At 38.9% G+C, this 25,686-nt stretch overlaps 1 protein-coding gene across 1 annotated transcript in view; it reads left to right on the top strand.

Annotated features, from left to right (window-relative positions):
• The window catches only part of SLC25A32 (solute carrier family 25 member 32), a 49,246-nt gene extending 31,174 nt beyond the window's left edge, over window positions 1-18,072 (top strand). The window contains exons 2-7 of the mRNA XM_082858877.1: window positions 4,500-4,650; window positions 6,484-6,569; window positions 7,853-8,013; window positions 8,386-8,499; window positions 8,826-8,971; window positions 16,748-18,072. Of these exons, the coding sequence (XP_082715003.1) occupies window positions 4,500-4,650; window positions 6,484-6,569; window positions 7,853-8,013; window positions 8,386-8,499; window positions 8,826-8,971; window positions 16,748-16,883 (794 nt within the window). The 3' untranslated portion in view covers window positions 16,884-18,072. The remainder of the gene's footprint in view (window positions 1-4,499; window positions 4,651-6,483; window positions 6,570-7,852; window positions 8,014-8,385; window positions 8,500-8,825; window positions 8,972-16,747) is intronic.
• The last annotated feature ends 7,614 nt before the right edge of the window (window positions 18,073-25,686 follow it).

Genomic DNA, 25,686 nt, shown 5'->3' with positions numbered 1-25,686 from the left:
ATATCAATTAAGTCTACCTGTTCTATTGTATCATTTAGTATCTCTGTTGCCTTGTTGATTTACTATTTGGAAGATCTTGTCCATTGACGTCAGTGGGATGTTAAAGCTTCCTACTGTTATTGTATTCCCAGCAATTTCTCTCTTTGTTAGTATTTGTTTTATGTATTTAGGTGATCATATTGGTTGCATATATATTGATGCTTTTATCATTATATACTGTTCTTCTTTATCTTTCTTTGTGGCCTTTGTCTTAAAGTCTATTTTGTCTGATATGAGTATTCCCAAACTGTTCTTGTCATTTCCATTTGCATGAATATCTTTTTCTATCCCCTTTTTTTTTTTTTTGGCTGTGTCAGGTCTTTGTTGCTGCATGCAGGCTTTCTCTAGTTGTGGCAGGTGGGGGCTTCTCTTTGTTGTGGTGCGTGGGCTTCTCATTACAGTGGCTCCTCTTGTTGCGGAGCACGGGCTCTAGGCGCGCGGGCTTCAGTAGTTGTGGCGCATGGGCTCAGTAGTTGTGGTGCACAGGTTTAGTTGCTCCGTGACATGCGGGATCTTCCCGGACCAGGGATTGAACCCATGTCCCCTGCATTGACAGGCGGATTCTTTTTTTTTTTTTTTTTTTTTAACAGGCGGATTCTTAACCACTGCCTCACCAGGAAAGTCCCTATCCCCTCACTTTCAATCTATGTGTGTCCTTTGCTCTAAAGTGGGCAGCATATTGGAGGTTCTTGTTGTTTTTAATCCAATCTGCCACTCTGTCGTTTGATTTGAGCATTTAGTTCATGGACATTTAAGGTAAATATTGATAGATAGGGATTTATTCCAATTTTAAACCTTGTTTTCTAGTTGACTTTGTATTTCTTCTGTTTCTTTTTCTTTCTACTTTTTCGGTTTGATGGGTTTTTAAAAATTATGCACGAGTTCTTTTTGGTTTTTGTGAATCTGTTGTGTTTTTGATTTGTGGTTTCCCTGGTTTTCAAGTACATTAACCCATTACTATATACCTGCTTTAGACTCATAGTCATATAAGTTCAAACACATTCTTAAAAAAAATGAAATCTATGTTTTCTTACTCCCCTTCCCCACATTTTATGATTTTGATGGCCTCTTTTACATCTTCATGTTTATCTGTTTATAGTTATAATTGCTTTCACAAAAAACATTTATCTTATTTAAATGATTTACTTTCCAATTGTGATTCTCTTTCCTTTAGATTCTTGCTTTTTTTCTATTTAGAGAAGACCTTTCAATATTTCTTTTAGCATAGGTTTAGTATTGCTGTATTCTTTTAGTTTTTGCTTGTCTGGGAAATTGTTTATCTTTCCTTCTATTTTAAACAGTAATCCCACTGGGTAGAGTATCCTAGGTTGTACGTTTTTCCCTTTCAAGACTTTGAATATATCTTGCCATTCCCTTCTGGCCTGCAGCATTTCTATAGAAAAATCAGCTGATAGCCTTACAGGAGTTCCCTTGTAATCAACTTTTTTTCTCTTTCTACCTCTAGAATTCTCTCTTTATCTTTAACTTTTGCTGTTTTAATTATAATATGTCTCAGTGTAGGTCTGTTTGGGTCCATCTTGTTTGGGACCATCTGTGCTTCCTTTACCTGGATATCTATTTCCTTCTTTAGGTTTGGGAAGTTTTCAGCCATAATTTCTTCAAATACATTTTTGATCACCTTTTCTCTTTCTTCTCTTTCTGGGATCCCTATTATGCATAGATTGCCATGCTTTAAGTTATCCCATAGGTCTCATATATTGTTTTCATGTGTCTTTCTGTCTTTTGTTCTGATTGGGTGATTTTCATTATTCTGTCTTCCAGATCACTTATTTGTTTTTTGCATTATTCAGTTTGCTATTTATTGCCTTTAGTTCAGCTTTCTTCTTGGCAAATGAGTTTTCTAATTTTAATTGGCTCCTCTTTATAGTTTCTATGTCATTTTTACAGTAATCTGCATTTCTGTTGGTATCCTTTCTTAATTCCTTCAGTATTTTTATTACCTCCTTTTTGAACTCAGGGTCTAGTAGACTGGCAAGGGCTATTTCATTGTTTGTTCTTTCAGGGGAAGTCTCTTGATGTTTTAGTTGCGAGTGGTTTCTCTGTTTCTTCATTTTATTTATATTTCTCTGAATATGAGTTTAGGAAAAACAGTTATCTACTGTGGTCTTGAAAGGCTGTTTTTATGTGGGAGCATCCCTGTGTTGCCTGCGTGAGTCTAATATTTTTGGTGCAAGGGCTGTTTTTAGTATGGATGCCTGCTGCTGCTTTTTCTCAGTGTGTGCTGGCTGTTATCCCCTTGAGAGGGGCTGTGATTGTTGTGGCGGTAACCAGAGCCTGCACTGGATCATGAACGGGACCTCATGTTTGCTCTGTGGTTGTCAGAGCCCTGTCAGGGGCAGGGTCTGCTCCCCAGTTGTTGGAGTAGAAGCCCCCATATTCGATTCTAAGCTACAGTGTGAGGTAGGTGGGACTGGATTGCTCCTGCTGGGATAGGAGGCGCTGAGTATTCCTCCTCAGGAGCTGTCCACCAGGAAGTGCACTCTGTGGTATCACCTGTGTGAGCTCGCAAAGTACAGTGTTGTTGGCACTGCCCTCAGCCTTGGGAATGCAGGCAATTGGCCAGGATGTCCCTCAGGTGCTGTGCTCACAAAGCCGCCAGCACACAGCCACTGAAGCCCAGCACGGGGATCCGCCCATGGGAGCTATGGAATCAGCCCAGACCCCAGCCCCACCTCCGCATGCAGGTGCCCACAAAGCCCACCAGTGCTAACACCAGACCTGCTCCAGTGCCAGTAATAGGCTCCAATGTCCCACAGGCACTACACCTTCAGAGCCCCAGCAGCATAAATCCACACAGCTGCTGGGACATGGCTCAGATTTCAGCCCCGCTTCTGAAGTCTCCAGCACTAGGGATCTGCTCAGATTTTAGTCTCATCTCTACTTGTGGGCACTTGCGCACTCCCAGAGCTCCTAGAAGCGGAGCCACACCTGCTGTGAGCACACTGAGAATGAGGCTGCTATGGCGGGGCCCCACCCCTCACTGTGTGTGTGTGTGTGTGTGTGTGTGTGTGTGTGTGTGTGTGTGTGTGTGTGTGTGTGTGTGTGTGTGTGTGTGTGTGTGTTAACAATGGGGCTTTTATGGCAGATCTGGGCTGCGCACCCTACACACACCCTGTTGTGGCCCAGACCACACTTCAGTCCCTTTGGGCAGTCTCTGCACAGCCAGCCCCAGTCCTCTCCCCCAGTTTGTTCGCTGCAGCCCGTGTTTCAGCACCCAGCCCCTGTGCCATGGGTTGTTTGTTTTTTTGATGTTGAGTGATAGGAGCTGTTTATACATGTTGGATATTAACCACTTATCGGTCATATCATTTGCAAATATTTTCTCGCATTTGGTAGGTTGTCTTTTCGTTTCATCAATGGTTTCCTTTGCTGTGCAAAAGCTTTTAAGTTTAATTAGGTCCCATTTGTTTGTTTTTGCTTTTATTTCCTTTGTTTTATGAGAAAGATTCAAAAAAATGTTGCTACAATTTATGTCAAAGAGTGTTCTGCCTATGTTTTCCTTTAGGAGTTTTATGGTATCTGGTATTACATTTAGTTCTTTAATCCATTTTGAGTTTAGTTTTGTATATGGTGTTAGAGAATGTTCTAATTTCATTCTTTTACATGTAGCTGTCCGGTTTTCCCAGCACACTTACTGAAGGGACTGTCTTTTCTCCATTGTATATTCTTACCTCCTTTGTCATAGATTAATTGACCATAAGTGGGTGGGTTTATTTCTGGGCTCTCCATTCTGTTCCATTTCTGTTCCATCCACAGAAAATTACTATGTGTAATTTTTCTGTGAATTGATAGTTTATGTAATTTGCCTATAAGTTTTTTAGAGGCTGTTTGTTATTTTCTTATTGATATTTGAATTCTTTTTGTAAATTAGATATATTAACCCTATACTACAAATTGTTTTCAATCTCTTATTGGCTTGTGGAGTCTTTCATGAAATAGAAGTTATTTAAAATAAGCATTATCTTTTAATCTTCCAAAACAGATTTGAATTCTCCTTATTTAAGTAACACAGAATGTGTGTAGTATCAGTTTTTGTTTTACCCTATCATGTTTTATTAATTTAGAACTTTTGAGAGTAAGAAAACAGTGGGATTTTCTACTTTCTATTCTGATTTGTGTGTGTGTGTGTGTGTGTTGGTGGGGACTGTGGCAAGAGAATTTCCAGGAAAGTTTATCCCATTCTCTACATTTGCTTTATCGCTCCTCACATCTTTATCCAAGTTTTTATTGAGGGTATACTACACACTTAAAACTTAGATAAATATATGAATTTATTAATTTAAAAATATCAAATCCTGGAAAATAATTTTATCTACCTAAAATTTGTTTCTTTTGAATTTACCTCCTTTCTGTGATTGATTGTATGATATCTATATGTTTATATATAATTCAGAGCTAGAACTTTGCTCCCACCTAACTCTGTGTATCCTTTACTGCAGTGAGTGATGGACTGGAACTGAGACCGAAATATAAAGGAGTTTTGCATTGCTTGACCACCATTTGGAAACTTGATGGACTACGGGGACTTTACCAAGGAGTAACCCCAAATGTGTGGGGTGCAGGCTTATCCTGGGGACTCTACTTTTTCTTGTGAGTAGGTCTGGGAGATTTTACAGTAGTAAATAAAAAGGAATTTATGTTTTTAATGATTTTTTTAAAAATCAGTTGGTGAAGCAAGGTGAGTCATTTAATCAGTTTCTCTGCATTGGAAGGGCTAGAAAGAGCAGAATGGCATATTAGTCTCATTCTCTGTAAGCTATTATCAGAGGCATTTAGTCTGGAAAAAAGTTATTAATAAGAAGGTAAAAGGATGAGATGGAGAAACACTCTTCCAGAAGCCATTTCTGTGAGATGGATTCAGGAAGGTGGCTTCCCAAAATACATTGATTCATAATGAAGTTGGAAAAGCAGAAGAGGACAGATCTTGGAGTCCTCATAAGAACATGTATCACAGGATAGCCCTATGGGAACAGCAAGCCAAAGCCAGTGCATGACTGAAAGAGTCTGAGGCATGTTCTTTCTTACCTCCTATTTGACCTGCTCCTTCATCTTTGTAGCTCATTCATTTCCTCACTCCTTCACTGTCAGGTATCATTACCGTTTGTAATCACTGATATTGGATGCTTACTGAAGAAGCCACAGAAAGCACCTGTGGCAGCCATATTCAAGTTGTTGAGTGTACAAGGGCATGGACACAAAGTATTATCACACCGCAGTGGAGGAGTGCGTGCTGCTCTGAGCTTGCCTCTGATATCTGAAACTGAATCCATGAATGGGGAAGCTTTTGTTTTAATACAGCGCATTTTTAAGAAAACATCAGTACCTGGTATATTTGCCTTCTTCTCTTTTGTGTCTTACATTTTACTTGATCTCTCATAATCTTATGGCAGTATACAAACCAACCTTAAAATATTTCCTAAGTGAAATCAAAATATAAATCAGCCTTAATATTGTTTAAATATTTTTCCTATTTTCAGTTGTAAGACATTCCTAGATGGGCGAAACCGTATGTATAAAATTTATTATGTTAATAATTTCAGAGCTGTGTGGGTTCTTTAAAGAGAGTTTCTAAGGGCAAGCCATGTAAGGTTTATGTGTTGAAATTATCATAAAACAGTATACTTGTTTTATGATAGAATGGATTGGTCAAGTTTGGAAAGATTTATTTAGTTGAAGTCTTCTTCCTGGAGGAAAGTGGAAATTGGAGTTTGACAAAAAAGGTGATTTAACTCCCTTACTCAGAAGCATTTTGTGGCTGTTTTCTGCCAAGTAAAGCGTAAATGTCAGTGTGCCACTCAAGTGTAGCTCAGTTTGCCCTGTCTTCCCATCCACCCCTATAACTTTTGCTCATGCTTGTGTTTCCCTATTGAAACTGCACCTGTCTCTCCATACCTGGCTCCGTGTTGCCTCCTACACAAAGCTTTCTCTGATCTCAGTAATAGTTCCTGAATCTCTCATGGTACTGTTTGTGTTATCGTTTGTTATGATTTCTTGTGTGCCACTATGGTCCTTGTTAATCTGTTAGGTGGGATCCGTGGAGTGTTTTATGTATCAGAATTGCCAACCACAGTATCCGAACGTAATAGTTAGCTGCCCTTTTTTTGTCTGCCCAATTGCTGCACCAGTATACCCTCCCCCTTCCAGTTTTCCTGTTTGCTGTTTTTATTAATGGTTGAACATGTGATGAAAATATTTTACATATGTATTGCCAGCCTACATATCTCGGGGGAGAGATGGTATAGTCTTACAGTAAACCATTTCCAGTAAATCCATTATTTGAAAAAGGTCTTGTTTTGTAGTTGGATTACGTATTGACTTCTACTTTTGAGGTATTTTTAAGTTACCCACACTTTAAAATAGAATTTACTGCTTTATGTCACCCATTCAAATATTTATACACCTGTTCATGTTTAATTCTTTTAGTTACAATGCCATCAAATCATATAAGACAGAAGGAAGAGCAGAAAGGTTAGAGGCAACAGAATATCTCATCTCAGCTGCTGAAGCTGGTAAGGTAGTGTGTGAAATATAAAACATCAACTTCCAACTTGATTTTCACTTTTGTTCTTTATTTGCTTTTTTTCCTATGAACACCTGAGTTTAAATATGCTCATCTAACTATACTAATCAGTTATCACATGAAATTTCTTAGAAGGCAAGTATTCTGATGGATTACTCTGGATAGATTTCAAGAATTTTACTTGTCTCAAAGGGTATAATATTTAGAAAGGTTACGACTCTAATTTAAGATGATTTGGTATAGTGTTTCTTCCATTAAAATATGATTTCAGTTTTCAAATTAAACAATTAACTAGTCTTGTTTAATTGCCTTATGTATGTGTAATATTCAGAAGGAAAAACAAAGTAGGACTCTTAAGTCTTTTAACTCCTACTTTGATGCCTTGTTACCTTGGTGGTTTTTTTTTTTTTCTTTTTGGCCGTGCTGCACGGCTTGTGGGATCTTAGTTTCCCAACCAGGGATTGAACCCAGGTCCTCAGCAGAGAAAGTGCTGAATCCACTGGACTGCCAGGGAATTCCCCACCTTGGTTTCTTAATGTTTACTGATTGTTTTTTAAGGCAAGAATTATCTTGCTCATTTTGAATACCTAGCTGCTAGCAGAGACCTGACTCACAATAGGACTCCATAAATACTTGTTGAATAAAGGACTACTTAGGAAACTTGGCAAATGCGAAACTTAACCATTTGATTTTTTTTTAACAAAATCATCACTCTCTGTAAAGAATGTAAATATTTCTTTTAATATTACATAGTTATTTAATTTTTGAGGTGTTGTGGCTACTTTGAGTGGGTTTGAGGAAGAGGGTGATAAAGTTGGGGTGGGTATACGTGTGCACATGCACAGATGATTGAGGTGCTGGATTGCTGGTCCTTTTCCCCTAATCTTCAGCCCCTCTGGGTTGTACTGTGTCCTCCTCCTAAGTATATGTATCTCCTTATCAGCATCTGCTTCCCAGGACCTCGGTCTGTTCTCCACACTAGGCCACTTTGTTTAGGAGCCAGGACATCTTTGCTACCCTCACACCTCAAAGGGAAAGTGTTTCACATTTTCATCACCTTTTAAATTTATTTCTCACTAACCACATGGGGAACTTTTTAAGACCACCAAAAACTATGTCTACCCATTAACCCTAGGTCTGTGCCTCAGGGACCACACCTTGCTGTTGCAGGTACAGCCCCATTCTTTATATAAATGGACTGTTCTTAATTCAGCTTGTCAGAAGTGAGAAAGTACCTGTATGCTGAGTAATATTATTTAAATCTGATTTCAGGAGCCATGACCCTCTGCATTACCAACCCATTATGGGTAACAAAAACTCGCCTTATGTTACAGTACGATGGTGTTGTTAATGCCTCACAGCGGCAATATAAAGGAATGTTTGATACACTTTTGAAAATATATAAGTATGAAGGTGTGCGTGGATTGTATAAGGTAATGAATTGTTATCAATATATTTTAATAGCTGACAATTGTAATTTCCCTTGGCTCTATTGTCTGAGTTCGGAATGACCTGTACTCAGTCCTGAAAAGAAACCAGACTTAGGCAAGGAACAATTTAATGACAACCGAAATCTGTATTGAAATTGTACTTTAAACTGTTTATCCTCATTACCATAAGAAGTATCATCGTGACACTGGTGGGTGTGAGAAGGACTGTCTAAAATAAAACTTTGTTGAGTAACCATTTCTCTAAGTCACACATTGAGGTCACTCATTCCTTACTCCCCTCCCTGGAAGCTGTGGTCCCTTGGAAACTCAGTTTAGCTTTTTTTTTTTTTTTTTTCTTCATTTGTTCCTTTCTAGGGGTTTATTCCTGGGCTGTTTGGAACATCACATGGTGCCCTTCAGTTTATGGCATATGAATTGCTGAAATTGAAATACAACCAACATACCAATAGATTACCAGAAGCACAGTTGGTAAGGTGATACTTGAAAAAACACTGGTATTTATTTTTATGGGCATTTAATAGATGGAAATTTTGTCACGTTTACTTTGGTAGTATTGCTATGATGATAAGTACTGATTCTGCCACTAATTTAATTTATAGTTAAATACTTTACAGGATAATGGCACACAACTGTAAAAAATAGAACCCCATTGAACGACCTTGTTTCAAGAGGGGAAACAGTATTTTTCACTTGTGGATCCACTTCAGTGTTGGTTTCCCTATGTAAATTTTACTTCTATATTTTTAAAGAAACCCTACCTAAAGAAAAACAAATGTTTTCTGTTGTCATTTTAGAGCACGGTAGAATATATATCAGTTGCAGCATTATCCAAAATATTTGCTGTGGCAGCAACATACCCATACCAAGTTGTAAGAGCTCGTCTGCAGGATCAACACATGTTTTACAGTGGTGTATTGGATGTAATCACAAAGACATGGAGGTAAGAGTATGTGGTATATCAAAATGGCTCTTAGGAGGTACCTTGTAAATCTTAAACCGTCCAGTTGACATCATTAGTTTTATAGCAAAGACCAGTGTCTGTGGTGAAAACATGGCTGATGGACCCTTCCTCCCCATATCCCATTTACTCCATAGAAAACCATGAGCCTCGACTTCTTCATCTATAAAATTTGAATATCTAGGTTGACAGAGTTGTTTATAAAAATCAAATGAGATGTGTCAAAGTACCTTGACAAATTAATTAAAATTTAGGTATTATAGAATATTTGAATGGCATTGAACATAGGAAGTCATAAAAAACCTAGTTTAATAGAATTAAGAAGGCCCCAAGGGGGGGGGCGGAGTCAAGATGGCAGACTAGGAGGACGCGGAGTTCGTGACTCCTCACAACTAGGACACCTACCAGGCACTGGTGGGGGACCACAGACACCTAAGGGGATGAGAGGAGCCCCTGAGCAACCAGACCCCAGGGAATATTAATCAGGGTGCGGTCTCCCGGAGGTCCTGATCTCGGCGCCAAGACCCAGCTCTACCCAACTGCCTGCAAACTCCAGTACTAGACACCTCAGGCCAAATAACCAGTAAGGCAGGAACACGGCCCCACCCATCAAAAAAGGCAAGACAACAAAAAAATGTTACGAACGAAGGAGCAAAGTAAAAACCTACAAGACCAAATAAATGAAGAGGAAATAGGCGACCTACCTGAAAAAGAATTCAGAGTAATGAGAGTAAAGATATCCAAAATCTCCGAAATAGAATGGAGAAAGTACAAGAAATGTTTAACAAAGACCTAGAAGAACTAAAGGACAAACAAACAGTGATGAACAACACAATAACTGAAATGAAAAATACACTAGAAGGAATCAGTAGCAGAACAACTGAGACAGAAGAGCAAATAAGTGAGCTGGAAGGTAGAATGGTGGAAATAACTGCCAAGGAGCAGAATAAAGAAAAAAGAATGAAAAGAAATGAAAACAACCTAAGAGACCTCTGGGACAACATTAAATGCACCAACATTCGCATTATAGAGGTCCCAGAAGGAGAAGGGAGAGAGAAAGGACCTGAGAAAATATTTGAAGAGATTATAGTAGAAAACTTCCCTAACGTGGGAAAGGAAATAGCCACCCAAGTCCAGGAAGCACAGAGAGTCCCAGGCAGGATAACCCAGGGAGAAACACGCCAAGACACAGTAATCAAACTAACAAAAATTAAATTAAAGGACAAATATTAAAAGCAGCAGAGGAAAAGCAACAAATAACATAGAAGGGAATCCCTGTAAGGTTATCAGCAGACTTTTCAGCAGAAGTTCTGCAGGCCAGAAGAGAGTGGCAGGATACATTTAAAGTGATGAAAGGGAAAAACCTACAACCCAGCAAGGATCTCATTCAGCTTCGATGGAGAAATCAAAAGCTTTACAGACAAGCAAAAGCTAAAGAAAATTCACCACCACCAAACCAGCTTTACAACAAATGCTAAAGGAACTTCTCTAGGCAGGAAACACAAAAGAAGAAGCAGACCCGCAAAAACAAACCCAAATCAATTAAGAGAATGGTAATAGGAACATACATGTCGATAATCACCTTGAATGTAAATGAATTAAATGCTCCAACCAAAAGACACAAACTGGCTGAGTGGATACAAAAAGGAGACCCATATATATACTGTTTACAAGAGACCCACTTGAGACCTAGGGACACATACAGACTGAAAGGGAGGGGATGGAAAAAATATTCCATGCAAATGGAAATCACTGGAGTAGCAATACTAGTTTCAGATAAAATAGACTTTAAAATAAAGACTCTTATAAGAGATAAGGAAGGGCACTACATAATGATCAGGGGATTAATCCAAGAAGAAGATATAACAATTATAAATATATATGCACCCAGCATAGGAGCACCTCAATACATAAGGCAAATACTAACAGCCATAAAATGAGAAATCAACAGTAACACATTCATAGTAGGGGACTTTAACACCCCACTTTCACCAATGGACAGATCATCCAAAATGAAAATAAATAAGGAAACACAGCTTTAAATGACAGAATAGACCAGATAGACTTAATTGATATTTCTAGGACATTCCATCTGAAAGCAGACGAAAACACACTCCAGGATAGATCACATCTCGTGTCACAAATCAATCCTCGGAAAATTAAGGAAAATTGAAGTTGTATCAAGCATCTTTTCCAACCACAACGCTATGAGATTAGATTATAGGAAAAAAACTGTAAAAAACACAAACACATGGAGGCTAAACAGTGCGCTGCTAAATAACCAAGAGACCACTGAAGAAATCAAAGAGTAAATTTAAAAATACCTAGAAAGAAGTGACAACGAAAACACGACGACCCAAAACCTGTGGGACACAGCAGAAGCAGTTCTAAGAGGGAAGTTTATAGCAATTCAGTCTCACATCAAGAAACAAGAAAAATCTCAATCTAACCTTATGCCCAAAGCAACTAGAAAAAGAAGAACAAAGAAAACCCAGTTAGTAGAAGGAAAGAAATCATAAAGATCAGAGCAGAAACAAATGAAATAGGAATGTAGCAAACCATAGCAAAGATCAATAACACTAAAAGTTGGTTCTTTGAGAAGATAAACAAAATTGATAAATCTTTAGCCAGACTCATCAAGAAAAAAAGGGAGCGGACTCAAACCAATAAAATTAGAAATGAAAAAGGAGAAGTTACAACAGACACCACAGAAATACAAAGGATCATAAGAAACTATTACAAGCAACTCTATGCCAATAAAATGGACAACCTGGAAGAAATGGACAAATTCTTGGAAAGGTACAACTTTCCAAGACTGAACTAGGAAGAATTAGAAAATACAAACAGATCAATCACAAGTAATGAAATTGAAACTGTGATTAAAAATCTTCCAACAAACAAAAGTCCAGGACCAGATGGCTTCACAGGCAAATTCTATCAAACATTTAGAGAAGAGCTAACACCTATCCATCTCAAACTCTTCCAAAAAACTGCAGAGGGAGGAACACTCCCAAACTCGTTCAATGAGTCCACCATCACCCTGATCCCAAAACCAGACAAAGATGTCACAAAGAAAGAAAATTACAGACCAGTATCACTGATGAACATAGATGCAGAAATCCTCAACAAAATACTAGCAATTCAAATCCAACAGTACATTAACAGGATCATACACCATAATCAAGTGGGATTTACCCCAGGGATACAAGGATTTTTCAGTATCAGCAAGTCATTGTGATACACCATATGAACAGATTAAAGAGTAGAAACCATATGATCATCTCAACAGATGCAGAAAAAGCTTCTGACAAAATTCAACACCCATTTATGATAAAAACTCTCCGGAAAGTGGGCATGGAGGGAACCTACCGCAACATAATAAAGGCCATATACAACAAACCCACAGCAGACATCATTCTCAATGGTGAAAAACAAAGCATTTCCTCTACACTCAGGAACAGGACAAGGATGTGCACTCTCACCACTATTATTCAACATAGTATTGGAAGTCCTAGCCACGGAATCAGAGAAGAAAAAGAAAGAAAAGGAATACAAATTGGAAAAGAAGTGAAATTGTCATTGTTTGCAGATGACATGATACTATACATAGATAATCCTAAAGATGCCACCAGAAAACTACTAGAACTAATCAATGAATTTGGTAAGGTTGCAGGATACAAAATTAATGCACAGAAATCTCTTGAATTTCCTATACACTAACAAAGAAAGATCAGAAAGAGAAATTAAGGAAGCAGTCGCATTTACCATTGCAACAAAAAGAATAAAATACCTAGGAATTAACCTACCTAAGGAGACAAAAAGACCTATACTCGGAAAACTAAGACACTGATGGGCATTTCCCTCTTTACCCTTATGTTCTTCTCCTCTTACACCAAAATGACTGCTGTTGCCAAAAACACAAACACAACCCGCGAGTTAGAATCTAGTCCAGCATCATCTGTCTCTGGCAACCTGGCCTCCAGCTGCTGCCTGGTTTAGCATCTTTTAATGTAGAAACCCTCTTTTCTGTTCTCAAAATCAGTAAATGCTTTGTTTCAAAAGCTTCTTATATTTCTGCTGCAGGTCAGTGGACCTGGCACAGATTTTCTTACCCTGGCCTCATCGTACCTTCCCTGACTTGAGGAAACATTTGGATAACAACAGGCAGAGAAAGAAAAACCCCAGTGGGATGTTTTCTCGTTGAATACAAGACCCTCGGTTGAAGGTTTTTAGATCTTTTCATCCAGAGGAATCCCCTTTACACCTCACATAGCGGGTAACCAAAACTGAAGTGTACCGGCTTGGGGTATCATAGGGAACAGAAGAGCATTGCTGCCAGTACAGGTCACAGACATGGGATGGGAGAAAGGCTTCGTTGTCTGTCGTCTTGTGGAAAGAGGATCTTAGCATAAAAGGCTGCCTCGCTGTGGCTGGTGCATGCCCGTGGTCACCTGCATGGTCACCTTTGGGTTCCATAGTTTGGATGCTGAATGAGCCATTAGGAAATGCAGGCATTTCCCACACCAGCTAGAATAGCCACGCGGTACGATCCTGGGTTCCTGCCATCAGGAGGAAGTTACGAGATCTTCCCACTGCTTCCCAAGCCCTCTTCTCTTATAGGCATTTCTGGAAAGCCTATTAGAAAAGCAAAGAGAATCCGAATCCAGCTTCCCTCCCCAACCCTACCCCAAGAGTCAAAGTAGATGGTGTTGAGTGAACATTTATATATATACACACATATGTTTGCTCTGGTTTAGTTTCATATATACAAGCACACGTTTATGTATTGTGCCCTAAATAATACTAACAATACTAGGGAAGGTTTTTCCCAAGCTGCTTGTTCCTTGGTTCTGGCTTACACTGGGGACTGTGCCACTGACCTGGCTTAGTGTTCCGGTCGGGGTTTGGGGAGAGCAGAGTAGCCAGGCACCCTGGGGGAGGTGGGGACCGCAGGGGCAAGTGTCTCAGAAAGTGAGCAGTGCACACTCCCAACCCCAGAAAGGTGACTTAGACAAACCAGGGGAGCAGGGCTCTTGCTCAGGAACCCCAGGTTTGCTTTGCTTTCAGGCCTGTGTTTACCCCTTCCCCCCACTCCAGGTCTGTTACCACAACTCCCTGGTGTCTCTTGGTGTTTAGTATGTCTGTAGGACAGTGGAATCCTTAGTCTCTCCAGAAAGGGCCCTCAGCATGGCCTTGAAGGCCTGACCAGTGAATTAAGGGATTCTGCACCCCACTTTTCCTGGTCCATTAAGCTTGGGGTAGAGGGCGGCAGGTGGGTCCCCAGGCGTGGTACAGAGGCCAGAGCTGTGCCAGAACGGTGCACCTGTCCACCTCCAGGCTTCCTGCCATGAAGCCTTGTGTTCGCCTCTGTTTTTAACCTGTGGTGTTGTTATTTAATTGCGTAACTTTGTTTTTCCATTACTGTGAAAGTAAGGTGTTGTACTTTTAATATTTTTAACAAATGTTACCGTTCTTATTTAAGAGAATAAATTCCAAACAGTCTTAAAAACAAACAAAAAAAAGACACTAATGAAAGAAATCAAAGATGATACAAACAGATGGGGAGATATACCATGTTCTTGGATTGGAAGAATCAACATTGTGAAAATGACTATACTACCCAAAGCAATCTACAGATTCAGTGTAATCCCTATCAAACTACCAATGGCTTTTTTTTTTCACAGAATTAGAACCAAAAGTTTTACAGTTTGTATAGAAACACAAAAGTTCCCTAATAGCCAAAGCAATCTTGAGAAAGAAAAGCAGAGCTGGAGCAATATCAAGACAGTATGGTACTGGCACAAAAACAGAAAGATCAATGGAACAGGATAGAAAGCCCAGAGATAAACCCACGCACCTGTGGTCATCTAATCTATGACAAAGGAGGCAAGAATATACAGTGGAGAAAAGACAGCCTCTTCAGTAAGTGGTGCTGGGAAAACTGGACAGCTACATGTAGAAGAATGAAATTAGAACACTCCTTAACACCATACACAAAAATAAACTCAAAATGGATTAAAGACCTAAATGTAAGGCCAGACATTATAGAACTCTTAGAGGAAAACATAGGAAAAACACTCTTTGACATAAATCACAGCAAGATCTTTTATGACCCACCACCTAGAGTAATGAAAATAGAAATAAAATAAGCAAATGGGACCTAATGAAACTTAAAACTTTTGCACAGCAAAGGAAACCATAAAGAAGACGAAAAGACTAACCCTCAGAATGGGAGAAGATATTTGCCAACGAAACAACTGACAGAGGATTAGTCTCCAAAATACACAAACAGCTCATGTAGCTCAATATCAAAAAAACAAAAAACCCAATCAAAAAATGGGCAGAAGACCTAAATAGACATTTCTCCAAAGAAGATATACAGATTGCCAACAAACACATGAAAGCATGCTCAACATCATTAACCATTAGAGAAATGCAAATCAAAACTACAGTGAGGTATCACCTCACACCAGTCAGAATGGCCATCATCAAAAAATCTATAAACAATAAATGCTGGAGAGGGTGTGGAGAAAAGGGACCCCTCTTGCACTGTTGGTGGGAATGTGAATTGATACAGCCACTGTGAAGAAAAGTCTGGAGGTTCCTTAAAAAACTAAAAATAGAACTACCCTATGACCCAGCAATTCTACTACTGGGCATATACCCTGAGAAAACCACAATGCAAAAAGGCACATGTAACCCAATGTTCATTGTAGCACTATTTGTAAATAGCCAGCTCATGGAAACAACCTAAATGTCCATGGACAGATGCATGGATAAAGAAGATGTGGTACATATATACTATGGAATATTACTCAGCCATAAAAAGAAACAAAATTGGTTCATTTGTAGAGATGTGGATGGACCTAGAGTCTGTCATACGGAGTGAAGGAAGTCAGAGAAAAACAGATATCGTATATTAATGCGTGCATGTGGAATCATAGATGAACCTATTTCCAGGGCAGGAATAGAGACACAGATGTAGAGAACGGACGTGTGGACATGGTGGGGGGGGGAAGGGGAGGCTGGAATGAATTGGGAAATTAGGTTTGACATAAATACACTACCATGTGTAAAATAGCTAGCTCATGGGACCCTGCTGCATAGCTCACGGAGCTCAGCTCCTTGCTCTGTGTTGACGTAGATGGGTGGGATGGGGGGGTGGGAGGTGCAAGAGTGAGGGGTATATGTATGCATATAGCTGATTCACTTCATTGCATAGCAGAAACTAACACAACATTGTGAAGCAATTATACTCCAATTTAAAAAAAGAAAAGGAAAAAAGGCCCCACATCTGCTACTGGTAGCAGAACTTTTGCAAACACTTGTTTCCATGTATGGAAGACATGCATGTCTTCAGTGTGGGGATGTTTAAATTGTTATAGGTATACATCCCCACGTTTCTTTTTAATTCTAAAAGGCCAGAACAGAGTATTTAAACATTTAAATTCAGTTCACTTTAGTAAATATATATATTGAGAAAGTAAGTGAAAAGTTTCAAGGCTTTATTCCAATTCTAGGCATTAAGAAAATAAAGTTTTATTTTTGTGTGCTGTGTTTAGTGTTGTCTAGCATTTTTATTAGTTATGAGATGTTTAATGCCTGCATTAGATCAACTAATACTGTTACATGTTCACACATTTAAGGGCATTTGAAAGATGTTTATGATTTTATCTTCAGGCTAGCTCTGTAGGAAATTAAGTATATATGTGTATATATGTATATATCTGTATATATCCTTTTTTTCTCTCTCTAAAGGAAAGAAGGCATCGGTGGATTTTACAAAGGAATTGCCCCCAATTTGATAAGAGTGACTCCAGCCTGCTGTATTACCTTTGTGGTATATGAAAATATCTCACATTTTTTACTTGGCCTTAGAGAAAAGAAAAAGTAAACTAAAAGAAGATAATTCCAGTACATCTGCCCAAGGCAGCCATGTGCTCCTTTGTATTTGAGACATGAAACTCAGAAGAATACTGCACAGCAACATGGCTCATAATTGAATTCGGTCTATAATCATTGGAAGTCACAGAACTGCTAAGCCTTCACAATGTTTTTCTGCTTTTGCTTTCCCCATACGTATGGGACTTGGCTTCCTCTACCTGAAATGGTTGCCAGCAACACGACAGTAAAACTGACACCAAATGGAGAGTTTCACAGATTTTCTCCATTTCATTGTCCACGTAGAAGCTGATTTGCAGCATTTGCTGAATGGATTTGAAGACCGCTCCTTTTTCTGAACTCGTTTGTCTGTATTGGCTTTAAAATCAACCTCTGTGCAATAGCAAAAAAAAAAAGGCTTCTTAAAAGATGTCATTGCTGTTTCGAGTGTTTGCTGGGAAAGAAGTTGCCCAAATCCTGACCATTTTTGAAACGGGAAAGTTTGGTGGGGAAAAAAAATCCACTGTAAATGTGCTTTTGTTTTAATTCATTTGGAATGCAGTTATGTACTTCTCTTAATTTGAGAAGTACCTGACATCTGTTGTCACTCCATCACTAATTTTTTTTCCCAGAAGCTCTTTCATCATTTAAAATGTAATCCTGGATCACATTATTTTTCGGCATAGGTACTTAGTGTCTTTTTATAAAATCTGAACTAGGATCCAGCTGTGTCAGCCCTTACTTAGCATATTTGTCTATAAATCACTTTACTGGTGTTGCTAATAGATCACCTTGTATAGATACTAGAATGACTGGGGTACATTTGTTGATAAACTGTATGGAAATGAGAAGCTTTAGCTTTCTACTTCAGATTTCAGATATGTGAGTCCAGATCCCAAATAAGTTACCAGTCTACACTGGTTGCTCAAATTCAGGTTTAAATACAAATTACAGTAAAGGCCATTATTGATTTTACTTTTGAGTTACGGTAATTTTTCTATAAATATAAAGGCCTGCCCCAAAAAGGTGCCAGAATGATACTAACATTTTTATTTACGTAAACATGTATGAATGCTTTTTGCAGTACCATCTATTTGTTATAAATAAAATACTGTGGCTGTCAAAGCCATATTTAGATGGTTCTTTGAAAAGAGGTCTATTTTTTTTAATATTTTGAAAATGGCTTTGTTTTAAAAATAAAGATAAGTACCTAATTGTATTTACTGTATCTCGTTACATGCAGAGGAATGCATTATAAATTAAATGTGATGTATTTTCCTCTTTCTGAATAATACTATTATTCACATGAAATCCTGATAATAGTCCCTGTATGGAAAGACAAGTTGCAGTTGATATTTGGAGTTTTAGAGGTAGTGCCATTATTTGAATGCCTCCTGTGTACCCCTAAATTAATAAGCCATAATTCCTGTCCTCTGAGAGCATACAGGCTTGTGGGATGAATAAGCATTAAATAACTACAGTTCTAAATTAAGAACACGCAAGAAGATTTCTACAAGCCCTGCACGAGTTCTGAGAAGAGAATTCATTCCACTCGATCAACGGTTACAGCACTCCTTCCTGCGCTGTGCCATGTATGTTACCAAGCATTGAGGATATGGCAGTAAATGAGCTACAAAACATTCCTGCCCTCAGGGAATTTTCATTTTAGTGTGAAGTGACAAAACATAAATATGCATAATATAATTTCAAATATTAAATGCTAGAAGTAAAACTAAGGAGTTGGGAATAGTGTTGCTATGCTAGGTAGGACAGCTGGGGTCAGGAAAGGTCTCTGAGGAGGTAGTATTTGAAACATTTTGACATATGGGAGGAAGCAAGCCACTATGAGATGTTGACAAAAATCAGTCAACCTAAGGAATGGAAACTGTTATTCGAGCCAAATTTGGATATTACAACCCAGGAAGAGCATCTCAGAAAGCTCTGAGAAGTGAAGTAAAGACACAGTTATAGAAGTTTGTTGAGACAGAAGACTATACATTTAGATGACGTGTTGTTGATAGTTTACACAATCCAAGTCTAAGCATCATCTGGGCCCCTTACAAGATCAAGAAGGAATACTATCTTTTAAGGAGTTGTCTTTCTGATGCTAGGAGAGTGTTGCTCTCTATGGTTGAGCAGGTATCTCTGCCAATGGGGAAGGTTTGGCCGATGCATAATGCAGATACACAATGCATAGTAGTGGGGAGAGAGGCCACCAAAGGGCAGAGAAAAGTTTAAGTTTTTCTTATCTTGCCATAAAATATGACCTTTAATGATCAATGGGGGGAAATTGTGAAATAATCTTTCAGTAGAAAGTGTTAGGTGATCAAATATTCGGTCCCTCAAAACCAGGATAGCTGCTTGCCTGTCCCTTGATGCCTGGTCTTAATGGCCCGATTCTCTCCTTTCGGGGGAGTTGTACTAGCAGGATGTTTGGCAAGGACTGACATTCAATTCTAAGTTCTCCAGTAAGACTTAAGCCAGTTTTCCTCACATGTGTGTGGGATATGTCCATTATTTTATATAGAACTACAGATGTGATCTATAGTTTCAAGTCATTTAGACATTATCTTAGTACGAGTAGGTGACACAGCATGAAAGGCAGGAAAGTATCAACTTATAAGTTCCACAAACTAAATTGGTGGTAGTAGCAATATCATTAGCAAAGATTTAAGCCAAAATCCTCCTGAACAAAACCATTTTCCTAATATTTCCCCTAAACTAGGAAGAGGATTGTTCAGAGCAGAAATCTGACACTTCATGGGTCATAAGATGAGTAAACAAATATCATGGATAAATGTTCATGCCATTTGGAAAACTGGTAGTAACCAGAGTACTCACATTACAGATTGACAGGGGCTGTTTCCACGGTAGCCATAGGTGACCTTGAGCCCAAGGGAAACCAGTTTTTTATCTTCTTAACCAACCTGGGGAGAGCCAAGGTCATAAACTTGTTCAGTAAATCCATTGGGTCCTGTTAGGAGCTACCCAATATTCAACATCTAATAAAAAAGGAGTATTATGGCCAGGTTCAGAACATGCACCGTTAATTGGCCAGGTAAGAGGGTATCAGTTAGTGATATTGGTGGCAATGTTAGCTTGCATGGTGCTAGAGTTTCGTTTGAAATAAAATGTCTAAGAACCATCCAGTTAGAGCTTTGGAGAGGAGAAATCCACCAAGGCAACCTGGGAGTACTGGTAATTGGCCACAAACCCAGCGATTGGATTGATTTTTTTTTTTTTGAAACTTGCATGGGATTGAGCCCAAGAAATACATTTGGTTCATTAGCAAAAGTGTGAGCAATTGTCAAAGTAATCAGTATACCGACCTGCTCTGGCATCTTGGGTCAGCTGTCTACTTCTGATGTAATATTCTCATCCTGGTCTGGTAGTGCTGGTCTTAGTCTAAGTCAGGTGTCAGAAATTGGAGTTGCAGTTCATTCAGTTGTAGAGGTCTGATAAGGTCCCCTCCGAAGTGGCCCAAAAGAGTCCTTTATCTGATGTCTTTTCCAGTATGCATAACCTGGTTGCAGGTCATGATGCATCTTGATCTTCTTCCAAAGTTAGATTACTGTGATAAACTTCAGAAACAGTGTCTTTTTAATGACTAAATTAACAAGGAGTTATCTGGGAAGTGAGTCTTCGCCAGTAAATACAGACATCAATTAACAAAACTAGAATTCTGTATTCACTGAAACAATCTTTTTCTCTCTAAAAGTACCCTCATTTCTACAAAATATAGCCAAATTAAGACTTATTTGTTTGCAAAATAAGTCTGGGTAATTGACCACATAGACTTTTAAATTGGCTGTGCTGGAACTTTTCATAAAGAATCTCAGATTGAACTTTAAAAACCTCAGGGCTAGGAAACCCATACCAAAGGTATGTCATAGATTCAACCTGCGATATCTATAGATTTGGGTGATGGCTTTAGGCGAATTCCTCTCTTCTCGAGGTCCCCAAAATACAGTGAGTTTCCTGTACCTTTTAGGAGGTGGCCTTCCTTACAGCTCTGATAAAGCTGCTGGGAACCTAAGCGTTTCCAAATTCTGGAGGCATCTGGTAGAAAAGATAAGGTTTCAGTTCTACTTACAGAGGTATATTTCAAAGGTTTCCTTATATCTGGAAAACAGATTAAAACCCAGTAATATTTCAGACAAAAACCAAAAATTATAACCATAGTCTGTTCACCCACTCCTGTGTGACTAGTCCTTGATCTTAATCTTCTGGTAACAGTTACATGAAGGCATCCAGTTTATTAGAATTCTAATTTCTTACCCAGTTCAGCAGTATGATGTGAAAATTATCAGAAATCTGTTCACGTCAAGAAGTACTCTCTGTGGATCTTCTTGAAGATGAAGCGTTTTGCAAAAAGAGTACAATGATAACTGCCTATAAACGTCAAAAGACTTAAAAAGTCAAGGTTAAAGACCTGATTATAATGCAATTGGAAAACTTGGTTACTGCTGTGACACACAACAATTTAAGATAATTACTAAAATTATGACTGATACAATTTTTACCAGGACCTACCAGAATTTTAGGAGTTCCATATAATTTCTAGAATATGTATGTTGGTAACATTTACCCATAGGGTACAATCTAAGAAGTTTCATCACCACCTATTTGACAATGCTTCCCATGTAATTTAACATACCAAAGAAGCCTAAGTAGTTTAATATTCCTCTCTCTGAGATGGAGAGAAAACAAATATTTTGAGGTATTCTAGGGACCCTTTGGAAAACTTCAAAATTAGCTAGAGGTCAGATGAGCTTCATTTAGGATTTTATCTTTGGGAAGTTTGTCAAAAATATCAAGAAGTTTTACAACACTTGGTCAAATAGAATCACAGGTCACTGTGAAACAACACCCATTCACATAACTAAAGTGACAATAGAAGATCTCACTAGCAAATACAGATCACTTAAACACAAAGAAACAATCTATTATCAAAAACAGTTCAGTATTTTAAGAAAACTGTCCTTTCAGAGAACCAAATTCAGGTTTTGTACCACTTTACTTTTAAAATTCACTTTCTTAATTAAGTTCAATCTTATCTAATTTAGGCTAATCCTGATCATGTACAAAACTCTCAGTGTTCCCTCTCCACAAACATTTGACAACTTTATGTATCCATTTAGAAACAACCAGCTCTAGGACAAAATGACCTTTTTTTAACAAAATACATTTTCATTCCTCTTTTTTTGGCTGAAAACACACATCCTACTTTCCTTGCATACTGAAATGTTTCCCTTATAATTCTTAACCTTAGAATCTTAATCTCTAGCAAAAACCAAGAAGCAAGTAATTATAAACTGTCATACCAGCATTTCCTGATTGACAATTATGAACGTATTTTATAACCTCTAGAAACATACACCTTCTTACAGAATTTCTTTCTTCAATGTGATACAAGACATGTATCTAATAAACATCTTCAGTTTCTCATAAGACAAAAGTAGGTAAACTTAGGCCTGCCCAGCAATTAATGTTCTAGTATTTTATCCTACTTGTAATGACCCAGATAGTGAAGAAATTCTCGTAGTTTAACTTAGTTTTGTTTCCAGTTACCAAAATCTGGAGATATTATCCTTAAAGTAGACATTCCCAAAACAGTTATTCCTAAAGAGTTTACCTAAAGCTCTTATTTACCTCTATTTTATTTACTTAAAACGTTTTCATACCATTATTTTTCTTGCTGACAAACTTTAACAGTAATAAGGTCTTATTTGATTTCTAGTGAACCTAGGTACAGTGAAAGTATTATATTTAATATTGATGACTCAGACAGGAAAGGGGCAGGGCACAACCTTTAAAAGAATGACATAGCCCAAGGATGCATCATAAACTGGTTAGAACCAACTAGGTCCAAGATGGCAGACGAGTCGACTTGAGCCTCAGTATACGCTCACTGTGACACATCAGCACGCTAAATGACACATCCGCAGGTGCCATGACAGTTCCAAGGCCAAACATAAAAGGTCAAAAAAGTGGGCAGTGGCCCAATTCCTGGAAGTCCCCACCTCTTCCCCAAAATAGCTGGAATACTCCTCCCATTAATTAGCCTATGAAATTACCCACCCCTATAGAAACTGACAGCCCTATATATACCCTGGGACCTCTCACCTTCCAAGAATGCCCACACTGTTTGTGGAGTGTGTTTCTCCCATGGCCTCTTGCCTTCTGAGATGGCCCACACTGTGTCTATGGAGTGTGTATCTCCCTGAATAAACCTTTCACTTTACCATGGCTCGCTCTTGAGTTCTTTCCTGAGCGAAGCCAAGAACCCACACTTGGTGGCCGTTCCAGAGACTCGCCCGAGACCTGGGACATGACCATCCTTTCGTGCCCCACTCTTTCCTGCAACATCTTTTCTAAAGACGTGTCCGTATTAATCAAACCAACAAGCTTAGGCTAACTTTAATACCAGATATTAATTCAATACTGAACATTTTCCAGATCACATGAACCTGAAGTTCATTCTGGCCAGTTTCTTTTATATTTCCAAGTATTTTTGTAAACACTTAATTTCCTTTAAGCCAATTAAGTAGAGCTCTTTTACAAATGAATTTTGGCAATACCACACATCTGCAACACACATCTACAACACACATATAGCTACGTACACACACTCAACAGAGACCTCATAGCTCCCATCCCAAAATTTCAGTCATGAATCGCGTACAACAATATAAAATCGATCAGTTACAGAAGAGGTTGGATACACACTGGGTTTCCGGCAGATGGAGCAAATCAAGGTCACCTGTCTATGGCTAAACACTTTTCACTACTATTTATGGAAAAGACACTTAAGATTTCTATTTGTCCTTGATAAGTTCCAAATTACCTACCCCCTTTCCTGGAATTTGCATTTTAAAAACATAGCAGAGATAAGCGTTCCTGAAAAAATCAGGTAAAACATTTGCATCTCAAAGGCATAGGAGGAGAAAGGCAAGCTCCTTCTAGGATGACTTTGTTCCCATAAGGCCAGAAAACAATTTTTTTCCCTCAACACTTACAAGCCTCTTATGATAAATAGGGGAGGTTTGGGGAGTGGTAAAAGGTTGGTGGGCTTTGGGTTATTTCTGGACCCACACCTCTGGTCCTGTAAAGACTAGGCTTGGAAAACAAGGACAGTTTTTTTTCCTCAGAGAATCGGGTGGCCACCTCAATGATACCAAAGGACTGACACACCCATTCATCTATGTTAGAATGTTTTACTTTCCCTCCTTTAGCTTAGGGGAGAAGTGCCCCTCCCCAAAACATCAATTCCTATCAGGCTCCACCAGTCAGACTGGTGGCCTCCCATTTTGGGAATCCACTTACAAACACTTTTGAGGATCCTCCCCTGGGTTTAACTATGAACCTCAGTTTGGCCTTTGATATGAAGAGGCTTGTCTACAGCTTCATGTGGTCCCATTTCTAAAGGTAACCACTTAATAGTGTCTTCAGACTGGAAAGGCAGTTCAGAAGATTACTAGAATGAGTACTCAAAGAAGGATAGAGGGAAACAGTAGTTAAAGTTTTAGGTACCTTTTATATCATTACTTTCAGTGGCCTTCTACAACAAATCTTTCAATGAGGCTATTTTGGAATTTTGAAGCCTTTGGGGGCATCTACATACCAATTAGAATAGGTACAACAGCTTAAGATAAGAGCTCTCTAAAATTTTAACAACTTGGATGTTTCTCCAAAGGATCCATGGAGCTAGCCCTCCAAATATTTTCCCCTGCTAATCTAATTTTAGAAAAATATTACCACTGTTGTTTCCGGTAAACGTTGCAGGCACAGATCCAGAAGACTGCCGGCTTTAACTTCACACTCAAAATCATTTTGGAGTGTCAAAAGGACCCCAATTTGGCCATTTCAGGGCCCGATTTCCTTTAGTGCCCAACTGAGTACTTGCAAGAATACATAAACCCAGCTGGTATTCCCACAGGTGGCTGTTTGCACGGGCACCATTTCCCAGTATTAATTTCGTAGCCTAATTCAGATATGAGATATGATCTGAACAACTTTCTGAGGACAGTGTGGTGGATCACACGTGTGCTGCTTCTGAGTCTAGCTTCCCAAGGAGTTATCCTTGGATGGGTTCGACTTCTTTTATGTGGCTTGGTTTCTCCCTATGATGGCCTAAAACCGCCATGGGTGGTTGGGGGGCACGGTTATCAGCCTCTGTCGTGCCCCCTGGTTGAGCAGTACTTACTTTATGGTCATAGTGGGGTTCCCCTATAGGACTGCCTTGTGGCCAGAAGGAGCAATATGTCCCTTTATTCTTCCAAGGTGAATAATTCATTATTCAGTCTCTTATTTCAGTAGTAAAAGTTTTGTTCAAACCATGTATCAACTCATTCTTTAAAATTTAAGCCAAATTTAACAAAAACCCAGCCACCTATGAAAGGAGGTGGCCACAAAGGAGGTTGGAGAAGTAGTCATTACACTGGTGGGGAAGAGTGCAGGCTGGGAGCCAGACTGTCTGGCTTCAAACTTCAGCTTTCCCATTTTCTGTTTGACCTTAGGCAAATCACTTTACCCTTCTCTGTCTCAAGTTTCATCATCTGTAAAATCAGTTCCTCTGGAGCCATGCCTGAGATGGGAATTCTTGGGCAAGTATTTATTGAGGAAGTGCCCTTAGAAGAAATTTATAAGGGAGTAAAGAAAACAGCATTTGGCAGGGGAAAAAGAGTTTTCAGAAGTTCAGCCTCAGCCTGACCCAGCAGGGCACTCTGCAGTATGGATGGACCACAGAGGTTGTCCTGCCCAGAGTTGAGGGGCTGGGCTATTATGTTCCCATATCAGGCAGTCCTTGACTACCC

This window comes from Leucopleurus acutus, assembly GCF_964270905.1.
Source record: "Leucopleurus acutus genome assembly, chromosome: 17".
Classification (NCBI taxonomy): domain Eukaryota; kingdom Metazoa; phylum Chordata; class Mammalia; order Artiodactyla; family Delphinidae; genus Leucopleurus; species Leucopleurus acutus.
This window is presented reverse-complemented; position numbering and strand designations above follow the sequence as displayed.